This window comes from Denticeps clupeoides, chromosome 5, assembly GCF_900700375.1.
Source record: "Denticeps clupeoides chromosome 5, fDenClu1.1, whole genome shotgun sequence".
NCBI lineage: Eukaryota > Metazoa > Chordata > Actinopteri > Clupeiformes > Denticipitidae > Denticeps > Denticeps clupeoides.
Genome location: NC_041711.1, coordinates 13,205,188 through 13,223,850, shown reverse-complemented (window position 1 = coordinate 13,223,850; position 18,663 = coordinate 13,205,188). Strand labels below are relative to the sequence as shown.

Genomic DNA, 18,663 nt, shown 5'->3' with positions numbered 1-18,663 from the left:
AGAGTCAGAAAAGGGTAGTGGGGTTAAGTTCTGGAGGGATGAGTGACATAAAGGGGGACACCGCCGTGTGCTAATTTCACTACCCTTTAAATTACCGGTGGGGAGTGAGAGTGCGTTGTCGGTGAAAAGACAGACAAGGATGTGGAGAGAACAGTATGGAGGGAGGAAAAAAAGGCTAAAAAAAAAAAAAGGACAGGAAACTAATGGCACATAAAACCAGTGAAAGTCGAGCCATTTCTTCTCAACAGAATTAAGATTGGAAAGCTGCACAGTAAAAAAGAACTTCGGAAAGGCCTGTTAAACAATTGTCTCACAATGCAACAATGCACCCTTTACCATTTTTTTTTTACCATCACAGCAGTGTGCCTCCACATTATTACTTTGAAGCTAACATTACCCTGCGTGAAACCTACTTTTATAGTAAGTAATGGTTAAAACAATGTTTGGACAATATCTATGAACCCCATTGAGATAAAAAAAAAAAAAGTGTTGCAAGTGTGACCAAAACATACAAATAAGTAAAAAATGCAAAGAACTGAAGGACGAAGGCAAAAGTTTCCTGGACTAGTGATTGGCAGAAAGTGTTTTGGAAGTGCACTCCCATCCCCGCATGCTCTCCATTAAGTCCTACACAGGTGGGGGCGGGAAAGGGACAGTGAGGGAAAACTTTTCCATTACTTAAACTCAGCTTCTCGTGTATAAGAGCAGGCGTAATGTGTTGGCCCGCACGCTGGCGAAGGCCCACTGTGCTATTGTTTCCATGCCGTTGTTGCGGTTTAATGCAGGCAAAAATAAGATGCAATTTGCCGACTCGTCTGTCTAACAAAAATGATGGACCTGGAAGATCTGTAATTAAACTCAGGGTGGCATGCGGTGCACTTATATCAGCTGGGCTTTAATGGCAGAGCGTCTGCTGGCACCAGAGTCACAGCATTACCTGTGGCTACCTGTCAAGTTGCCATCTTTTAGATTACTTTCTAATCAACAGAAACCAAATGAATCTATGCACACACACAAAAAAAACCCTTTTACTTTCTAGACATAGATTTGGGTACAACATATGGCCATGCCATGTAAATGCTGAAAAGTAAAAAAGACATAAATGAAGACTCTGTGAGAGGTACAGAGGGCTAAGGAACCTAAGACTATGGAGAAATGCAGGAAGACAAGTGTTAATGTCCCTGTCAGAATACTGGCACTGTGAGGCCACTGCTCAGGGCTCAGCTCACAGTTAGATGATACCGTACTGGAATGCGAGTCATGGCATTAGGGGCAGGGGTACGCAGTGCCACTCTCCTCGCACACAAGCACACTTTGCTTTTCCCTCAGTCGGCCTTGGTCAGTAAAATGGAGAAATATTTGGTCGATCGCCCTGACTGAGAGCGTTTCTTGTGTTTCTAGAAGCCGGCCTACCTGCTGGGTGGGATCCCATCTTCACCCCACCTGTCACCATCACATGCCCTGTCCATGCAGGTAAGCTGTTCAAATTTACCACAGTCGGGAGGCTCAAAACTGCAGACTGCAGGGCAAAACACAGAGAACACACACAAGCTATTGCTGCACGCTCAAACAAGGAGACATGAGTCAATCCACATTCATTTATGTATAGAACATGGCACTGGCACTAATAGACCATTCTGTCTGTGTTCTACAGCTTATTTATTAAAATATACTAATTATTGTGTGATCTTTCATGGCCGTGTTACTACTGAGTAAAAAGTGTTTTTTTACTCAGTGTTGTATTTTGCCCTCCGCTGACGTTTTGAGCCCTGGATTCTCCTTAATGTACTCTAAACTGTCAGACTGAATGGGTCTGCCTTCACAGCGGGACAAAACCGTGTGATTAAGCCAATCAAACTGTACACTTAAACAAGAGAATAATAACGTTGAAGAGCATACAGCTGTTATGCTTCGGCTTCATTTGTCTTAGACCTTCACACTCTGCAGCAGTGGCAGCAGCACAGGAGAGGAATCTGAAGACAGCAACAGGTGGTGGAAGCAGTGACGTTCCCCCTTCTTAAAGGGCCCTTCAGTAAGACTCTACTAAAATACAGGCAACATGTGAAACATGTACTAATTCGGACGAGCACCATTAAACGAATAGTGAATAGCAGTGGGCCTTTACAGAGTAAAAGCACATGCAAACGTGCAAAAGCTTTTTATAAGTGGGCGTGTTTTTCCACATACCTGGCAACACAGGCATTTCACTTTCTATGCAATTTCCTCAAAATACCAGATTAACTGTATTTATTATTCAAACCCAGGCCTCCTTCTAAAATGGTTCAGCTGGCTCGGTTGTTATTTATACACATATTTTTTTTATTTGTTCAATTTTATATTTTATTCCGCGGGTCGGGGTTAAATCAGCGTATTTATCCGCTAAAGACACATTTTTCCCGCCACACTAAGTGGAATATTCCATTTAGACAGATTCGGGGTGTCCGCGAAAGAAAATATACTTCAAAAAAGCAACTACACATCTAAGTTCAAATAATATGGTTTGACGTTGCGGGTTATAAATTGGTGCACAAGTGACTTATGAAGAGGGAATTGTCACATGAACGAAAGCCAACGTGTGTTTAGTTGAACCCTATGTGGAGTTGACTAGTCCGGAGGTTTTTGGGTGCACATCTAGACTGGCGACTGGAGGGAATTTATATAAATCGACATTAAGGCGAATATTTTTATTTCCTGTCTTGTTCACCTGCAGGCTGGAGTCACATTTTAGAGATGGAGATCGAAATATCAGTAAGTCAAGTTAATTTCCGCTACACAACGTCCATTTAGCTAGTTAGCTTGTGGTGCGCTAGCAATCAGGCCATTTCACTCATTTGTTTAATTTATACCACAGTCAGACAATTAACATTTTTTAGCATTTAAAGACACGTAACTTTTTTGTACTTAACAATATAAGTAGAATGACATGAGCCCCAGAACACCTAAAATCTGCCTCCTAATGGAGCTCTTTGTTTTAATAGTTGAGTGGAATTTGCTGGAAGTTAAATGTGTTTTACGGGCCTTTTAATGTCCAACGTCTTTTCTCGCTAACTAACTCGTGTTTGGACCCTGTTTCGACTCGACCAGAGCCAGGTCAGCACGCCCATGGCGGCCGACGCCAGCCCCGCTGTCACCGTCCACCACGCGTCCCGCTTCGAGACGGTCATCCCGAATCGCATCTTCGTGGGAGGAATCGACGCCAAGGTGAATGTTTTTTTTTTTTTGATTGTGGCCGCATTATATTTCTTCTGTCCTCTTTTCCCCCCACTTTGTCTCCACTACACGTGTTGGTTTGTGATACCCAGACGAACGAGGTCGACCTGCGGCGCCTTTTCTCCCATTTCGGGCAGGTGAAGGAAGTGAAGATTGTTATTGATCGTGCAGGCGTGTCGAAGGGGTGAGAGCATTACAGTTATGCCGATAAATGCACACTTATGACTATGTTGATAACTAAATACTTGTTATAATTATTATTAGAACACAATGTATGCTGCTTGCTTTAATTCTTTTAAAGTGTTGTAATGAGTTTAATTTATTGTGGACTCAACCTTAAGTCAGCACTGTTGTTATTTTGAATCTGTATGAACCGTACTTGGTTTGTTCAACGCGTCCACAGGTACGGCTTTGTCACATTCGAAACGCAGGAGGATGCCTTGAAAGTTTTTCAGGTGAGTCGGAATCCTTTATTAGCCTCTCCGTCACTCATTTTTTTTTACCCAGTCACTTCACTCGCTCATATGCACTTCCCAGGCTGACAAGATCTTTTGCCAAAATAAGAGGCTCAACATTGGCCAGGCCGTCCGCAGGCAGCAAGCAGGGCCACACTGTAAGACTCTCATATGAATGGCATCATTTGCGAATTACTTGTGTGTGTATTACCTGTATGTGCCGCTCCGTCACCTGTCACTTTGTGATGGATTGACATTTACATTCATTAAAGCGCTACCCTGAAATAATACATTACAAGGTGTGGCTACGGAGTTTCTATATCTGTAGCCGGTTGAATAATTTTTTTGTCTTGCTTTATGCCTTTTTATCAGCAGTCCATTTGTCCAGGCTGTCACCTTCTGCTCCCTTTCTTGGCTCATGTGGCACAACGTATCTCACTACCCCAACTGGGTACCCTTACACCTTCCACAACGGGGTGGCCTATTTCCACCCCCCTGACATGAGCGGCCCTACTCACTGGCCTGTGAGTGCCTTTTTGTCGTTCAGGTGAAGCTGAATAGAGTGATTTTGTGAAGGTCATTATATTCTTGCATTGTGTGTGTGAGTGGGCCAGAGGTGGCCTAGTGGGTAAAGAAACTGACCCGTAATCGGAACTCTACCAGTTCGATTGCTTAACTGCCGAGGTGCCACCGTCCCCACACACTGCTCCCCAGGCGCCTGTCATGGCTGCTCACTAAGGGTGATGGGTTACAGCAGAGGACACATTTGGTTGTGTGCTGTTCTAAACAATGACAATCACTAGTTTCCCTTTTTCACTGTGTGTGTGTGTGTGTGTGTGTGTGTGTGTGTGTGTGTGTGTGTCAGGCCCGGTCTGTATCAGGATCTCCTGTCATGCTGACAAACTCCACAACTCAAATGTACCCTCCACAAACGTTTCTCTACCAGGTCTGTCATCAATCCCACTTTTTAAATATTGAGTCATACAAACTATGAGTATTTGGTTTTGTAAACTTTGATGCACTTTGTGTCACTGACCTGAAAATGTATTTTTTTAAGAGTCCTACACATTCTGTTCCTGGTCCACCACAGTGGTGCATTCCTCAGGTAAAGTGTTTGTTTGATAAGAATAGAGCTATGTGTTTTATGACTGGAATACACAACCAGTCAAAAGTTCAGACGCACCTCATTATTTATGGGTTTTGCATTTCTGCATTATAGAGCAAAACAGAAGACAAGGGACTTTGAAATAACATGCATGAGATTATGTAATAAACAAAAAAATAGCCAACAACCTTAAGTTAGGTTTTCCAACAGTCTTGAATGTCCTGAATATGTTTCTTGCATTGGATTCTTCAAAATTGCCTCTGTCTTGGTCTCCATATCCGTCACAGAGCAGGTGTCTCCAAACTTTTGACTGAAAGTGTATTTATCCTGGACTATTTGTCAAAAATACATAATCAGGCCATAACAGGCCATTTAAAAAAATATAATGCTTTCATTTTTAATTCACACTACTCAGAATAAGTTAGGGATATTGTGAGAGACTTAGTGGATGTCATACAGTGTTTGTTTCACTTTATATATTTATGGGATAGGGAGGCAATTGTATTGGGGTGATAGACACACCTCATTTTGTGTTTTCCATGTAATGGTCTCAGTGTACCTTATATTGGGGCCAATACCAAAGACAACCTTTTTCAACGTGGCATCAATTTCAACATTCTGTGGGTATAAAAAGCTGGTATTGTCAGTAATTCATTCCAAGTTCATCGTTCAAACAGTCATGAACCCACAATGTCACTTAACAAACTAGCAGCGTCACCTGGCTACGGCGTGCCGTCAACAGCAGACTTGCATCAAGACACAGAACTAGTACCTAAGGACCTATGTACTTAGACATCATTATGCAACTGCCACACAGCTGCAGGCCCGTTTACGAGATGCGGGGTTACTAGGGTTTCCAGACAAACCATTCGCAACCCACTGCACCGCTTTGAACGCCAGAAGACCGTTGCACGTGACTCCACTGTCACCAAGATGCTGTAGTGAACATTTGCAGTGGACACAAGGCCATGTATCAGCAGTGGTCTACCGTCCTATTCACTGAAGAGTGTCACATCAGCATTGCTGGAGAAGGCAAGGTGAGCGATACGCTGAGGTCAGGCGGCTCAGTCGCTGCACGTTCTTACCTCAGAGACATCATAGAACCCATCATCTTTCTATTTATGATAATTCTCCACCACATCATGGCAGAATTGTCACAGTTGGAGTGCTTCATGGTATGGCCATCAATGTCCCCAGTCCTGAACCCCATAGAGCACGTCTGGGAGCAGTTGAAGTAGAGACTGAATGATCGTACCCCAGCCCCACGTGACCCGGCAGAACTGCGTGTAGCTCTTGTGGAAGAGTGGAACGCATTGCCTCAGAAACACATCATGAGGCTAGTGAGGAGCATGAGACTGTGCTGTCATTGCGGCAAATGGTGGAAACACCACTGACATCAATTATTGTTTTTTATGGGCGATCCCTGTTATTGTCATTTTTGGGGTAATAAATATTAAACTAATGAAAATGGTGTTTCTTCTCATACATCATTAGTAATATCAAAGGTAACTTTTACTTATTTCATTAAAATTCAGAGCAAATAGGAAAAGCACTCATGTAAATAACAATATCCCTAACTTATTGTGAGTAGTGTATATTGGGTTTTACACTATTATTTACTTGTAGGATTTTCTCCAATATGGTTTCTGTTTACCAGTACACATTAAACATGACCTAAAAATTGTGTATATTTGTGTCTTAGATGCCAGTTCCCTCCAGTCCTGTGTTTTATGTCCAGCCTGCTGAACTGCTTTACCAGCCTGCTGAGCTCACCCTAGATGGTAGCTGTGTTCAGACACCTATGCCCTTAATGGATGCTGCCGTACCGGAGGTGGGCAGAGATGCCGTCAGCATCTACAGAACTCTGTCAAAGCTGAATATTAACCATTTCACCACAATTTTCTTTACATATCTTTACTGATTTCTGTCTCAGCAACCTTACACACGGACTTCTAACACACGTTAGAAGTCCTATCTTACCTATTCTTTGCATATTTCTGGAAATACACTAAAATGATGATGAAGTAGAGCTGCTTGCCTAATTGTAAAGAAAAGTGGCCTGCATACATCTGCATACATCTCAGTAGAATCTTAATCAACAGTAGTGCTTTTGCAGCATAAGCAGGGCTGTAGTAGTTACCAGTATCTAATGTCTTATGACTGGGTTAGGGGAAAAGTCGCAAGAAATCACCCAAAATCAGCCTTGGAGGTTGTTTGAAAATATTACATACTATAAGACCAAAAATGTCCAGGGGTGGGGCAGATCTAGTTTTATGAGCTGGAGAATTGACGGGAGTAAAGAGTATCTTGTCCAATTAAACTATTCATTAACATTAGAGAGAATGAGGGAGTTGTGTGCATCTCCTCAGACGGAACTTTCAACCAGCCTTTGTGTAATTATTTTCTATACATTGTGTGTTGCAAGTGCCAACGAGCATGGGACTGTCTATGTGTGTGTGTCTGTGGATGTACAGGAGCCGAAGTTCCACCCCACCAGAAGGGCCTATCCACACTGCCACTTTGATGCGAAGGCCAGGTTCAGTCGAAGCCCCCATTACTCTCATGAGCGCCACCACTCTGTGACGACGGAGCTCTCACCTCCACCTGCTGCTGAGCTGCCCAAGTAGAGCAGACGAACAAGGGATGCTGCACCTACATCTCTTCTATCGCTACTTTATCTTCTGAGTTCTTGAAAAGCCATTCATTTGTCTTTGCATCTGATGGAAAACCTTTGACATAAAAGACCCACCATTTCTTAAGCTCGAATCACTCAGGAAGACCAGCTTCATATTTTAAATCTCCACTCAATGTTCTGATGATTCAGAAGGAACTTAAATTTCCCCCGTCCTGTTCTGCATGGCTGCATGGGGATTAACCCCATCACCACGGTTCTCAGCTCAGCTAATCCAAATCTATTTTAACTATTGAGAATATTTTTAAGGGCTGTTTCGAGATTTTTTTTTTGTACAACTCAAGTATTTTGCGTAAACATGCACAACAGTAAATATGTGTGATGTGCACTGATTGTACATATCATTAATACAAATGTAACATTTTCATACAGGGCTTTCTACTTAAAATGATGCAAACTATGTCCTGCTAGGAACATGTGAACAAAGGTGACAACCTTAGTTCTTCTGTGTTTATAATAACTCGCACCTAAAACACTTGTGTTGTTTTTAATTTAAGGGCTGTACAATTTTCTATAACAATTTTGTGACATTTTTGTATAGTTTTGATGTTTTTATTTGAAATTTCTTGGCAGTTTGTGCACATGCTAACTATATTTCATGTAAATAGTTCATATTTAAATCTTATCCACAGTGTAAGTTTGAATACAGGGCAATGTCATTTTTATGGCAGACTAGCAAAGGGAAGTTTTTTGGTTTGAAACACTGTTATGCAAAATGCAAATTTAGCAATCAAAATCTTATTTTCTTACATAGTCTGTTTGTTCGGGCTCACGTTTGTTGAATTGCGTTTGGTGTTCATCACAATGGTGAGTAAGTAACCTGTTCTTAGTTGCTTAAAAGTTTGACTGGCACCATTTTACCAAAATAAAGACAAATAAGTTTTTAAAGTTTATTTAAAATATTTACTTTAAATGCATGACATAACTAAATACAAAAAAAAAAAAAGAATGAAGTCAAAAGAAGCACATATGAAATTTGAATAACTTGTTATTTATTCATACTTACATACCAGTACATGTTACTTACAACTTTTGTTTTTATGTGATGTGTAGGTTGTGTGAATTTACAATACCCCTAGCCCTACAGTAACAATAACTTAAACAATAATACAGAGCAAGAGATCAACTGGAAAAAGTACATGTTTAAAAGTCAAAGATCACTTAAAAATGGAGGGAAATCCAGTTAGTCAAAGTTATGTACAGAAGAGGGATTTGTGTATATGCGGGCTAACATAACGCGTTACCGAAAGGGAATGGCAGTACGTAAATGTGCACTTCTCCCCCGGCTGGTTTTACGTCCCGCTTTACTTGCGATGCAGGGATGTTTTATGATCAGTGAGAACAGATTTGGCAACTGCAAGAGAGTGTGTTTTTAGGTAATATCTATATTATTTGTATATGAGTTAGCATGTATGCAGTTGCTGAGACTTCAGCCAAATCGATGTATGAATGGACAGTTCTGCTCAGGTAAATGATGCGCTGTGGCTAGCAAGGGACTTGTATTTCTCATGAAACACTTATACTCTCTGTATCTCTACAGGATATCTGATAGGGTTATAGGCAGGTAGGGGAAGATATTTCAGAACTGGTTTCAACATAAGACTTAGGGCACGAGTCTGAAGTGTTTATGTAAAACAAGATAGACATGGAAGTCTAAATGTGTGTATTTGGCCATGTTTAAGCGGGCTTTCCTTAAGCCTCGCTCTCTCCTGTACTGCTATTTTGGACTTCCTCCTCCAAAATGGGCACAATCAGATTGTCCTTGGACATCAGATTATACTTGACAACAAATCGTGTAAACCTGTGGCACAGGAAAGTCTCATTCTGTGAACAAAAAGAAGAAAAACAATTATAAAAACATTTAATTTTACTAAGTGACATTTAACATAATATGCAACATAATTTTGCATATTTTGCAACGGATCTTCCATAGCAAATGTGTGAACATGATTTCTAGAAGTTACTTTACAAGACCTTGGTAACATGGTAATATGGTAACAACATACCAAGAACGTATGCTGTACAAGTTCCCTAATTTTTTCTCTGTGACTCAGGAGAGGCAACATAGTAAATACATATTCCTTAAAGGTAAAAATGCATTTAGCAAGCGCACTGTAATGTGAAATGTGTTTCTGCAGTACCTCATACTTGTCAAATATCTGGCGATGGTGGAAGTAGGCATGGGAAAATATCCTGTAGATGCGCCGGCAGACAGAGCCCAGCTTCGCCACAGAAGACTCCTTAATACTCACTCTGTACAGAACATTTGATCAAAGACATACGGTGGGTCAATCAATTTGACAACTTAAAATGATACCTCAGTAACAAATTAATCCGATAGAATTCAGTCTTACTATTCAGAAAGATAATCAAACCCTACCGGCTTGGGAAATACTTGTTACTGTTCAGAAGACAAGCAGCACCATCCAGTGTATGCCTGGTGTAATCAATAGCAGGGCACTGCAAAAAAAAATATATATATAATTATAAAAATAATCACGGATCGATTGAAACCAGGGTCCTGAGTGAAGCCTTATCCAGGATCAAGCAAGGTCAAAATATGCCAGTCATGGAACAAAGACTCATAATAGCCATATGGGGAAAATTTTTTTTTATATTTACAGGTTAACAGGTGACTGAAGTGCTTCTCACCTCTTTGGGGGTCTTGTGTGCTGCACAAAGAAAAATCCACTGCTCTGTAGCAGTCATCTGAGTACATGTCTCTGGATGACATTCCCCCTGATGGCACAAAGTTTTCTATTATAAGACAACCATGAAACACGTGAAAGTGAAGTGACAGTCATTTTGAAGCACAGCACACTGTGACACTATGAAATGGGTCCTCTTGGTGAGCAGTGGCAGCCATGAAAGGCACCCGGGGAGCAGTATGTGGGGACGGTACTTTGCTCAGTGGCTCCTTGGCTGGAGATTCAAGCTGGCAACCTTCTGCTTTTGGGTCCTCTTCCTGACCCGCTAGGCAACCACAGCCCCAAAAGCCCGCCGTGACCTGGATTCAAACCGGCATTGCTGCAGCCACAATGCAAAATACTAAATACTATACGATCACAGTGCCCCAACACACAGCTAAGCGTGTTAAGCGAATGGCCAAGCATTTCCACAGTGGCCTGGTGCATGTGCAGACTTTCACAGACCATTCCTGTAACTGTGTGAATTGACTGCTCTCTCAGCTGGGTCCAAGTGCCCCAAAACACATCCATGGCCTACAGACCCAAAGTAAATATTGTGTTCAAATGAAATGGAGCTGAGAAAAGAAAGCACCACAATACAGACAATACCTGAAGTTTGACCGCAAGTCCATTCAGTTCCAAGCAAAACTGCCTGTTGATGTAAAGTTAGAGGCTGTCAGAAATGGTGCCTGTTTTACAGCAGAGCACATTTCATAACAGATATCAACTTATGCCGCGTTAAAATCCAAGTTGTACTTAGAGTGAGGACTTACCTTAGGTGTTCGTACTTCCACACCCCCTCGTCCTGGCCCTCTGGAGGCTCAAGGATCTTATCGATGTTTGCGCAGTCTGAGCGGATATTCTGCTGGATATACTGTGGACGATACACAAGAACAGGGAAAAGACGGATTAAATTAATCTAAGCGACAAACAAAGCTCCCCTGATCCATTTAAAAGCTCACTGTTGTGCGGTCGCCATGATGTGGCAACATGTCAGCCTCACCTGTTGCACAGCAAGGGTGCTGTCCATCTCCTCAAAGGACTCATCGGGCCAGTTGTAGAAATCCTGCGGGGGGGACGGGACGACAACACGATTTTACATCTCAATGTGACGAGGCAGCCGCGCAGACCCACTGACTTCGAGTTGCAAGTGAAGCGTCTCCGACAGGAGGTGACGTCACAGACCTCCCTGCCGGACAACACCGACTTTCGGCTTAATCGGTCGCGCTAACAGAAGAATCCGACTAAGCAAGACAGTTTCCAGGGGTGCAGCACGGACAACTTAAAAAGAAAACAATAATAATCGCCGGAACAAATAAGGGCGCACAACAGATGGGAGTTTAAGACGCCCTAGCCGTGGTTTGTTAGCATAAACATTACAGTCGCACATAAGCGTAGCCTCGGAGCTAGTCGGGACGAATTCTGAACTGAAGCAGGGTACGACGCGGCCAGGTCCAGTCGGCGAAACGCCCGACGGCGAAAGCTACGCCGCGCTGCCGAAATGACGCGACAAACACATCGGGGCAGACAAACTCGAACAACAGGAACCAGCTCGGGCCTGTCTGCTCGTCGCCCGGCTGCGTGTTGGGCGCCTTGCTCGACACGGCGCGCCGTTTAAACCGCCCCGACGGCGGCTCCTCGGAAGAACGAGTTCCCCGTCGCTCCAAATCGCCCCGAGCGGGAAAAAATGCCGACCTTTGCCTTGGTTCCTGGCCGATTTCTCCTCAGGACTACGGTTCCCTCCGCCATGACCATCTCGCCAAAGTCTACCGGATGTGACAGATTCCAGCGGATATTCGGCCGACGGCCGCACGGGGCGCCGTGGAGTCGAGAAGAAGGGCGACACGTGGGCGTTTCGAGGGGAAATATCACAGAACAAGACGTTCGAAACACATACATACAAGCACCGAATAGCAGGAAAACCGTGAAGTAAACGGGCGTCTTGGCTGTTACATGCGGTTCGTGTGTCGGAAGAATTTGAAAAGTGTTATTTTGGTAAAACAGGTCGGTGCTCCGTTTGTTCATGGAGAGCATCACGCCACTGCCCCAAGTACCACGCAATTCGTTCATTTAGAATCCCGTTTTTCGGCATTCCTCTCCGATATTTTAACACGCCTGCGTTAGTGCGTCGTGGTGACGGAGGCGGACCCCCGGCCTCCGTGTCCAATCGCCGTGTCAGAAGCTTCTGGAATCACTCGCCCCGGAACGAGCATGTCGCTATTATTTTTTTAAAAACTCGATGCGTTTTTGAAAACGAACCCCGCGAAGAACGCGCCTTTAAACTACGATCCAGCGTGACTACTGTTGTGCGCCCGCAAAAACGTGGGCGTCGAGCGGAAAGGTTTCCGTGTGCGTTTGAGCGGCATCCATGTTCCCGGGCCCGTCGGAGAAGGGACATGTGCTTATGTCACGGTCGGTCTCCGCCGCGCTCCTGCTCCTGCGTGGACTCGAGTGAAGTAGCACGTCCGTAGCGTCATTTCGCCCGGTTTTTCCGCCCATTCCGCGTTGACTTCGTAAAGCGCGAGTAAGTACACGGCTGCGCTACGATACTTGTTCAGTGGCTGGAGGGTGATCGTTGGTATCTGGTCGTTCTGCCCGTTTTTAGCGTTCACTGGAAGGACGAACGCCATTGTTCTTCGAAAAAAGTTCTAAATGTTTTGTATTTGCCTGCGCTTAAATGTTTGACAGCCACGTTTTCTGTGGGTGTAAATGTTATGCATTTTAATAGAATTGTCTGTTGATTATTTAACAGGTGACGTAACGACACCACGCTCGTTATCACTATGATCTCCATATAAACAGCACGCGGTTTCTTATTAACGTTTAATCCCATGACAGTTCCGGTTCCCCGCCGCGGACATGCTGCGTTCGGCCCGCCTGATGCTGCGCGCCCGGCCCGCGCGCTGGAGCGTGGCGCGCGCCTACGCCAAGGACGTCAAGTTCGGCGCGGACGCGCGCGCGCTCATGCTGCAGGGGGTCGACCTGCTGGCCGATGCTGTGGCCGTCACCATGGGACCCAAGGTACTCTGGCCGGGGGGGCGTGTTGAACGGTCGGCCTGCGTGATTGGCTGAACGATTCCGTGGTCCCGCCCTCCGTGGCCACGCTTCGATCTAGTGCTGCATTTAGAGTACGGGCCAAAAGTTTGGACACCTTCTCATTCAATGTTTTTTCTTTATTTTCATAACCATTGACATTGGTAGATTCTCACTGAAGGCATCAAAACTATGAATGAACACATGCAGAGTTATGTACTTAACAAAAAAAGGTGAAATAACCAAAATGTTTTATATTCTAGTTTCTTCAAAGTAGCCACCCTTTGCTCTGATTACTGCATTACGCACTCTTGGCATTCTCTCGATGAGCTTCAAGAGGTCGTCACCTGAAATGGTTTTCCAACAGTCTTTCCCAGAGTGTTTAGCACTTCACTCTGTGGTCCAGCTCACCCCAAACCATCTCGATTGGGTTCAGGTCCGGTGACTGTGGAGCCCAGGTCTCCACTTTTTGTTAAGTACATAACTCCACATGTGTTCATTCATAGTTTTGATGCCTTCAGTGAGAATCTATTAATGTAAATGGTCATGAAAATAAAGAAAACACATTGAATGAGAAGGTGTGTCCAAACTTTTGGTCTGTACTGTATATACCTCAAAAGATCTCGAAATTGCTATATTTCCGACAGGAAAAGCATGTTTGTATTGAATGTGGAATGGACAGGAAAAAAAAACTAATCAGAGTTTAGCAAAGTAGGGAAATTATGACAATTTTTATCTATTTTACAGCGAACTAATTCAAAACCGTGAAGCCGTATAGTTTTACAAAACTGTACACGCTGCCATTTTTGGATGACATAAATTGAGGTTACCAGTTTTGGTGGGCCATTTGGAGATTATAAATTCTTTTACAGATACAAGGATTGTAGTTGTCTGCTTTGTTACATCTGTCTCAACCCTGTTACTTTTCCTAAAGGGCCGAACAGTCATTATTGAACAGAGCTGGGGCAGCCCTAAGGTAAGGCACTTTTTTTATTAGTCAATGTTCTTTACTTGTTCTAAAGTAATATCACATATTTTAATTCCTTTGTCTCAAGGTGACCAAAGATGGAGTCACTGTGGCCAAGAGCATTGACTTAAAAGATAAATACAAAAACATTGGAGCCAAGCTGGTCCAGGATGTAGCCAATAATACCAACGAGGAGGCTGGAGATGGAACTACCGCAGCCACTGTTCTGGCCCGTGCCATTGCAAAGGAAGGCTTTGACACCATCAGCAAAGGTGCCAATCCAGTAGAAATCCGTAGGGGTGTGATGCTGGCTGTGGATGCAGTCATCACTGAGCTGAAGAATCTCTCTAAACCAGTCACCACACCTGAAGAAATAGCTCAGGTATGTGTTTGTGGGCATAACTGATGAGTCTGAATGTGCTGTTCTTCTTTGCACACACACTCACACATTGATTTTTTTTATTTAGGTGGCGACCATCTCAGCTAATGGGGACCGGGAGATAGGGAACGTCATTTCTAATGCCATGAAGAAAGTGGGCCGTAAAGGTGTCATCACTGTGAAAGATGGCAAAACTCTTCATGATGAGCTGGAAATCATTGAAGGTCTCAAATTTGACCGTGGCTACATCTCACCCTACTTCATCAACACCACCAAAGGTGACTTTTTATTTATTTACTCAACGAACCTGCATAGTCTGAGGTTTTTCTTTCTTTTTCTTTTATTCTCTTTTACAACATTAGTTTGATTCTGTTTCCCCATTCAGGGCAGAAGTGTGAGTTTCAGGATGCCTACCTGCTGCTTAGCGAGAAGAAGATCTCTGGTGTACAGAGTATAGTGCCTGCTCTGGAGATTGCTAGCCAGCACCGCAAGCCACTGGTCATTGTGGCTGAAGATGTGGACGGGGAAGCGCTGAGCACCCTTGTTCTTAACAGGTTTGTTAAGACTTTGGGTTTGAAAATTCATACATTTTTGTATTCATACGTATGAACGCAACACTTAACAACAAAAAAAGAAATTCAACCCCCTGCTGGTGATTTTTGTTGTGTTATCCTTCAGTTTTACTACTGTTGGTCAGAATGAAATGTGAATGATTTAGATTTTAATCCACCATTTGTACAGGTTAAAGGTGGGCTTGCAGGTTGTGGCTGTGAAAGCTCCTGGGTTCGGAGATAATAGGAAAAACCTGCTGCAGGACATGGCTGTTGCATCTGGTGGAACTGTGAGTGATTGTTTCTCAATAGCTGTACCTCTATTACTAATACTAGTTGTCATTTGTTGTTAGTTGTTTTTGCTGCTATTACTTCTGTTTCTAACCACTTTCTGCCGTAACAAATGCAATTTCCCACTTCTGGGACTAATAAAGTTTGATCTTATCTTATTAGTATGACTGGGTATGACTAGGGTGGTAGTAGCCTAGTGGGTAACACACTCGCCAATGAACCAGAAGACCCAGGCTCAAATCCCACTTACCACCATTGTGTCCCTGAGCAAGACACTTAACCCTAATTTGCTCCGGGGGGGGGACTGTCCCTGTAACTACTGATTGTAAGTCGCTCTGGATAAGGGCGTCTGATAAATGCTGTAAATGTAAATGTATGACTCTAGCACACCTCCCTTTCTTAAAAAAATTTTGTGATCTTTCCACTCTCTGTAGGTGTTTGGGGGTGAGGCATTAGAATTGGCTTTGGAGGACATCCAGCCTCAGCACTTTGGTAGGATCGGAGAGGTGCAGGTGACTAAAGATGATACCCTGCTTCTGAGGGGGCAGGGTGACACTGTTGGAATAGAGAAGCGTGTGGCAGAGATCGCTGAGCAGCTAGAGAACACAAACAGCGAATACGAGAAGGAGAAACTCAACGAGCGCCTGGCCAAGCTGTCTGATGGTGTGGCGGTCTTGAAGGTCTGAGAACATTTTCTCTAGAAACTGTTTGTCAGCACTTGCACCTACTCAAGCATGTCCGTGTCTAAAGGCTATAATAGTAATTGTCATCTACTAATCCAGCGTGTGTCTCTCAGATTGGCGGGACCAGTGAGGTAGAAGTCAATGAAAAGAAGGACAGGGTGACGGACGCCCTTAATGCCACACGTGCAGCAGTGGAGGAAGGCATTGTACCAGGTGGTGGCTCTGCTCTGCTACGTTGTATCCCAGCGTTGGATGCTCTAAAGCCAGCTAACTCTGACCAAAAAATTGGTAAGAGCCTCTCTCTGTCACCAAACCAACACCCAACCTGGCTGCCCTCAGTCAGCGGTCCAGCTACACCATTTGGCAGACGCTGTTATCCAGAGCAACAAACATGAGGGCTTTAAGATCCGTCATTTGGTTCACTAGCACCCGGTCTGCAAATACCATTAAAATATCACTCAGAACCCAACTTTATCGTTATAATTTTATTTATGTGACATTTTTCAATATGTTACAAATTTTAGTATGGAACCGAAAGTAGTCTTGGTGCACACTTTTTGTGGAAAATATAACCTACTTACCAGGGTGGTAACACACTCGCCTAAGAACCAGAAGACCCATATTCAAATCCCACTTGCTACCATTGTGTCCATGAGGAAGACACTGGAGCATCCTAAGATGCTCCAGGGGGGACTGTCCCTGTAACTACTCATTGTAAGTCGCTGGATAAGGGAGTCTGGTAAATGCTGTAAATATTGGAGCATGCAAGCATGGTACACTACACTGACTTAAATATCCCACAATGCAATGCAGTAGTGACTATGATCAGATCTATGGCAGACAGTGACCAAGTGCATACTATGCTATTCCGCATGCACAGCAAAATTGCTTTCTTTTTTTTTTTTTTTTTTTTTTTTTTTATCTAAACAATTTGTAACTTAATTTCAGGTATTGACATTATCCGCCGTTCTCTGAGAGTCCCAGCCATGACTATAGCAAAAAATGCTGGGATTGATGGCTCCCTGGTGGTGGAGAAGATATTGCAGTCTGGTGGCGACATAGGCTATGATGCAATGCAGGGAGAGTATGTTAACATGGTGGAGAAGGGCATCATTGACCCAACCAAGGTATGAGATCACTGATCATTGGCACCTCCACCTGTAATTTTTCCGTATTACCTATCTGACTGTTCCTGTTCTGTCTTTTAATTCCATTTTAGGTTGTGAGGACTGCTTTAATGGATGCAGCCGGCGTGGCTTCTTTGCTCTCCACAGCTGAAGCTGTTGTCACAGAGATACCAAAAGAGGAGAAGGCCGGTGGCATGGGAGGGATGGGTGGAATGGGAGGGATGGGTGGAATGGGTGGGGACATGTTTTAAGCCCCCCGAGGTTTGCTGTGCCCATGAAGAGACCTGCTTCCAGAGAAGGACAGAGGCCCTCCCGCTCTCATTCGAGCAAGGAAACATTTAAGCTCATCCCCGAGCTGGGCACTGGACTTGTCAAGATTGTTTGACTACGTTCTAACCACAACGCAGTTGGCCTTCATTGTCTTAAACCCCCTGCCAAAAGAATGTCAGAACAGGTTGGGAAAAAAAAGACTTATACTGGCATCATGTTACATTTCTGGGTAATGAGGAATACCTGAGTCTCCTCCTCATCGTTTGAGTCACTTGATGTAATTTGTCATTTCTGTGGTGATGTTTTTAAATCTGCACTGAAAATTTTCACATTTGGTCCAACGTTATGTGTTTTTATAATTTTTATATAATTTTTTTTTGCTAATGATTGTTGATATAAAGGTTTGTGTTATTGATTCTTTCCCAATGGACAAATACAGATTATAGATTGATTTTGAAAGGGATGTTGTTGGTGTGCTAAATTACAGCGACATGTTTTTTTTTTTGCAAAAGCAGTTATAAAAGGTTATTGCGTTTTTTTTGCTGTGGTTGGACAAGCAATATAAAGGGTTAGCTGAGTTAAATTGATAGTTATCATGACAAACTGCTATGGACAAAGTGATAGAATATTGATGAAGCAAGAATTTATGGATGCAAATGTTATCTGCTCTTCATAACCCCCACTTCAATGCTAACTGCTCTGAGCGGTTCTTTAAATACTCTAGGGTTTTCCATTATGTGTACTACGAATTCTAGGAATGAGCATGCTTAGCATTTGGAGGGAATCACCCTCGAAATGCTCTGTCCTATATTTAAAGTCTTATCTTGGTTTTTATCTGGTTCAGGGTTAAGGGGAACAAAATCCTAGCAACCTATTTAGCACATGGTGAACACACATGGGCCAAATTCAGCTTTAGCCAGCATGTTTTGGGACTGAAACCTGTATTTGAAATGTAAGAACGGGCCTAGTTCATACAGGGTTTTGTCTCAGGCCCCACATCTTACCCTGCAGGTGAAGACTAGCAGGTGATTTCAAGTTCAACACATTTAGCCAGAATGGTTTGGTTTTCCCACGGCGTAGGGCAGTGCGTGTCCTTTGTAGGTCTCTTGACAGCAGTTTCAGTTGATCCAAGCGCTCTGACTGTTGGGATCTTTTATTACAGATAATCAGTGTCATGGCGGTGGCGCGTTATATTGAAGAGGCGGCTACAGAG

The 18,663-nt window shown here is 43.5% G+C and overlaps 3 protein-coding genes across 6 annotated transcripts; 2 read left to right on the top strand and 1 right to left on the bottom strand.

Moving 5' to 3' along the window:
- Window positions 1-1,265: 1,265 nt before the first annotated feature.
- On the top strand, window positions 1,266-8,226 carry LOC114789738 (protein boule-like). 4 transcript variants are annotated; one of them, XM_028979058.1, is made up of 13 exons: window positions 1,266-1,278; window positions 1,402-1,473; window positions 1,931-2,032; window positions 2,711-2,748; window positions 3,085-3,201; window positions 3,303-3,394; window positions 3,614-3,665; window positions 3,748-3,823; window positions 4,038-4,189; window positions 4,531-4,611; window positions 4,723-4,770; window positions 6,473-6,601; window positions 7,245-8,226. In XM_028979058.1, exons 4-13 carry the CDS (start codon window positions 2,731-2,733, stop codon window positions 7,395-7,397), a joined length of 918 nt encoding a protein of 305 aa, XP_028834891.1. In that variant the 5' UTR covers window positions 1,266-1,278; window positions 1,402-1,473; window positions 1,931-2,032; window positions 2,711-2,730; the 3' UTR covers window positions 7,398-8,226. The 4 variants fall into 4 exon arrangements, with proteins under 4 accessions (XP_028834891.1, XP_028834892.1, XP_028834894.1 ...); XM_028979059.1 differs by lacking the exon at window positions 1,266-1,278 and adding an exon at window positions 1,305-1,338; XM_028979061.1 differs by lacking the exon at window positions 1,266-1,278 and having other exon boundaries at window positions 1,307-1,473; window positions 4,041-4,189.
- A 206-nt stretch (window positions 8,227-8,432) lies between these two features.
- On the bottom strand, window positions 8,433-11,954 carry mob4 (MOB family member 4, phocein). Its single transcript, XM_028979062.1, has 8 exons — window positions 11,845-11,954; window positions 11,153-11,215; window positions 10,923-11,023; window positions 10,759-10,801; window positions 10,115-10,201; window positions 9,843-9,922; window positions 9,604-9,715; window positions 8,433-9,286 (listed from the first exon to the last, which is right to left on the bottom strand). Exons 1-8 carry the CDS (start codon window positions 11,902-11,904, stop codon window positions 9,155-9,157), a joined length of 678 nt encoding a protein of 225 aa, XP_028834895.1. The 5' UTR covers window positions 11,905-11,954; the 3' UTR covers window positions 8,433-9,154.
- Window positions 11,955-12,026: 72 nt separating this feature from the next.
- LOC114789737 (60 kDa heat shock protein, mitochondrial-like) lies at window positions 12,027-17,909 on the top strand. Its single transcript, XM_028979057.1, has 11 exons — window positions 12,027-12,673; window positions 12,988-13,170; window positions 14,117-14,158; window positions 14,238-14,531; window positions 14,617-14,806; window positions 14,914-15,082; window positions 15,270-15,369; window positions 15,805-16,050; window positions 16,167-16,341; window positions 17,002-17,180; window positions 17,273-17,909. Exons 2-11 carry the CDS (start codon window positions 13,009-13,011, stop codon window positions 17,429-17,431), a joined length of 1,716 nt encoding a protein of 571 aa, XP_028834890.1. The 5' UTR covers window positions 12,027-12,673; window positions 12,988-13,008; the 3' UTR covers window positions 17,432-17,909.
- Window positions 17,910-18,663: the final 754 nt, after the last annotated feature.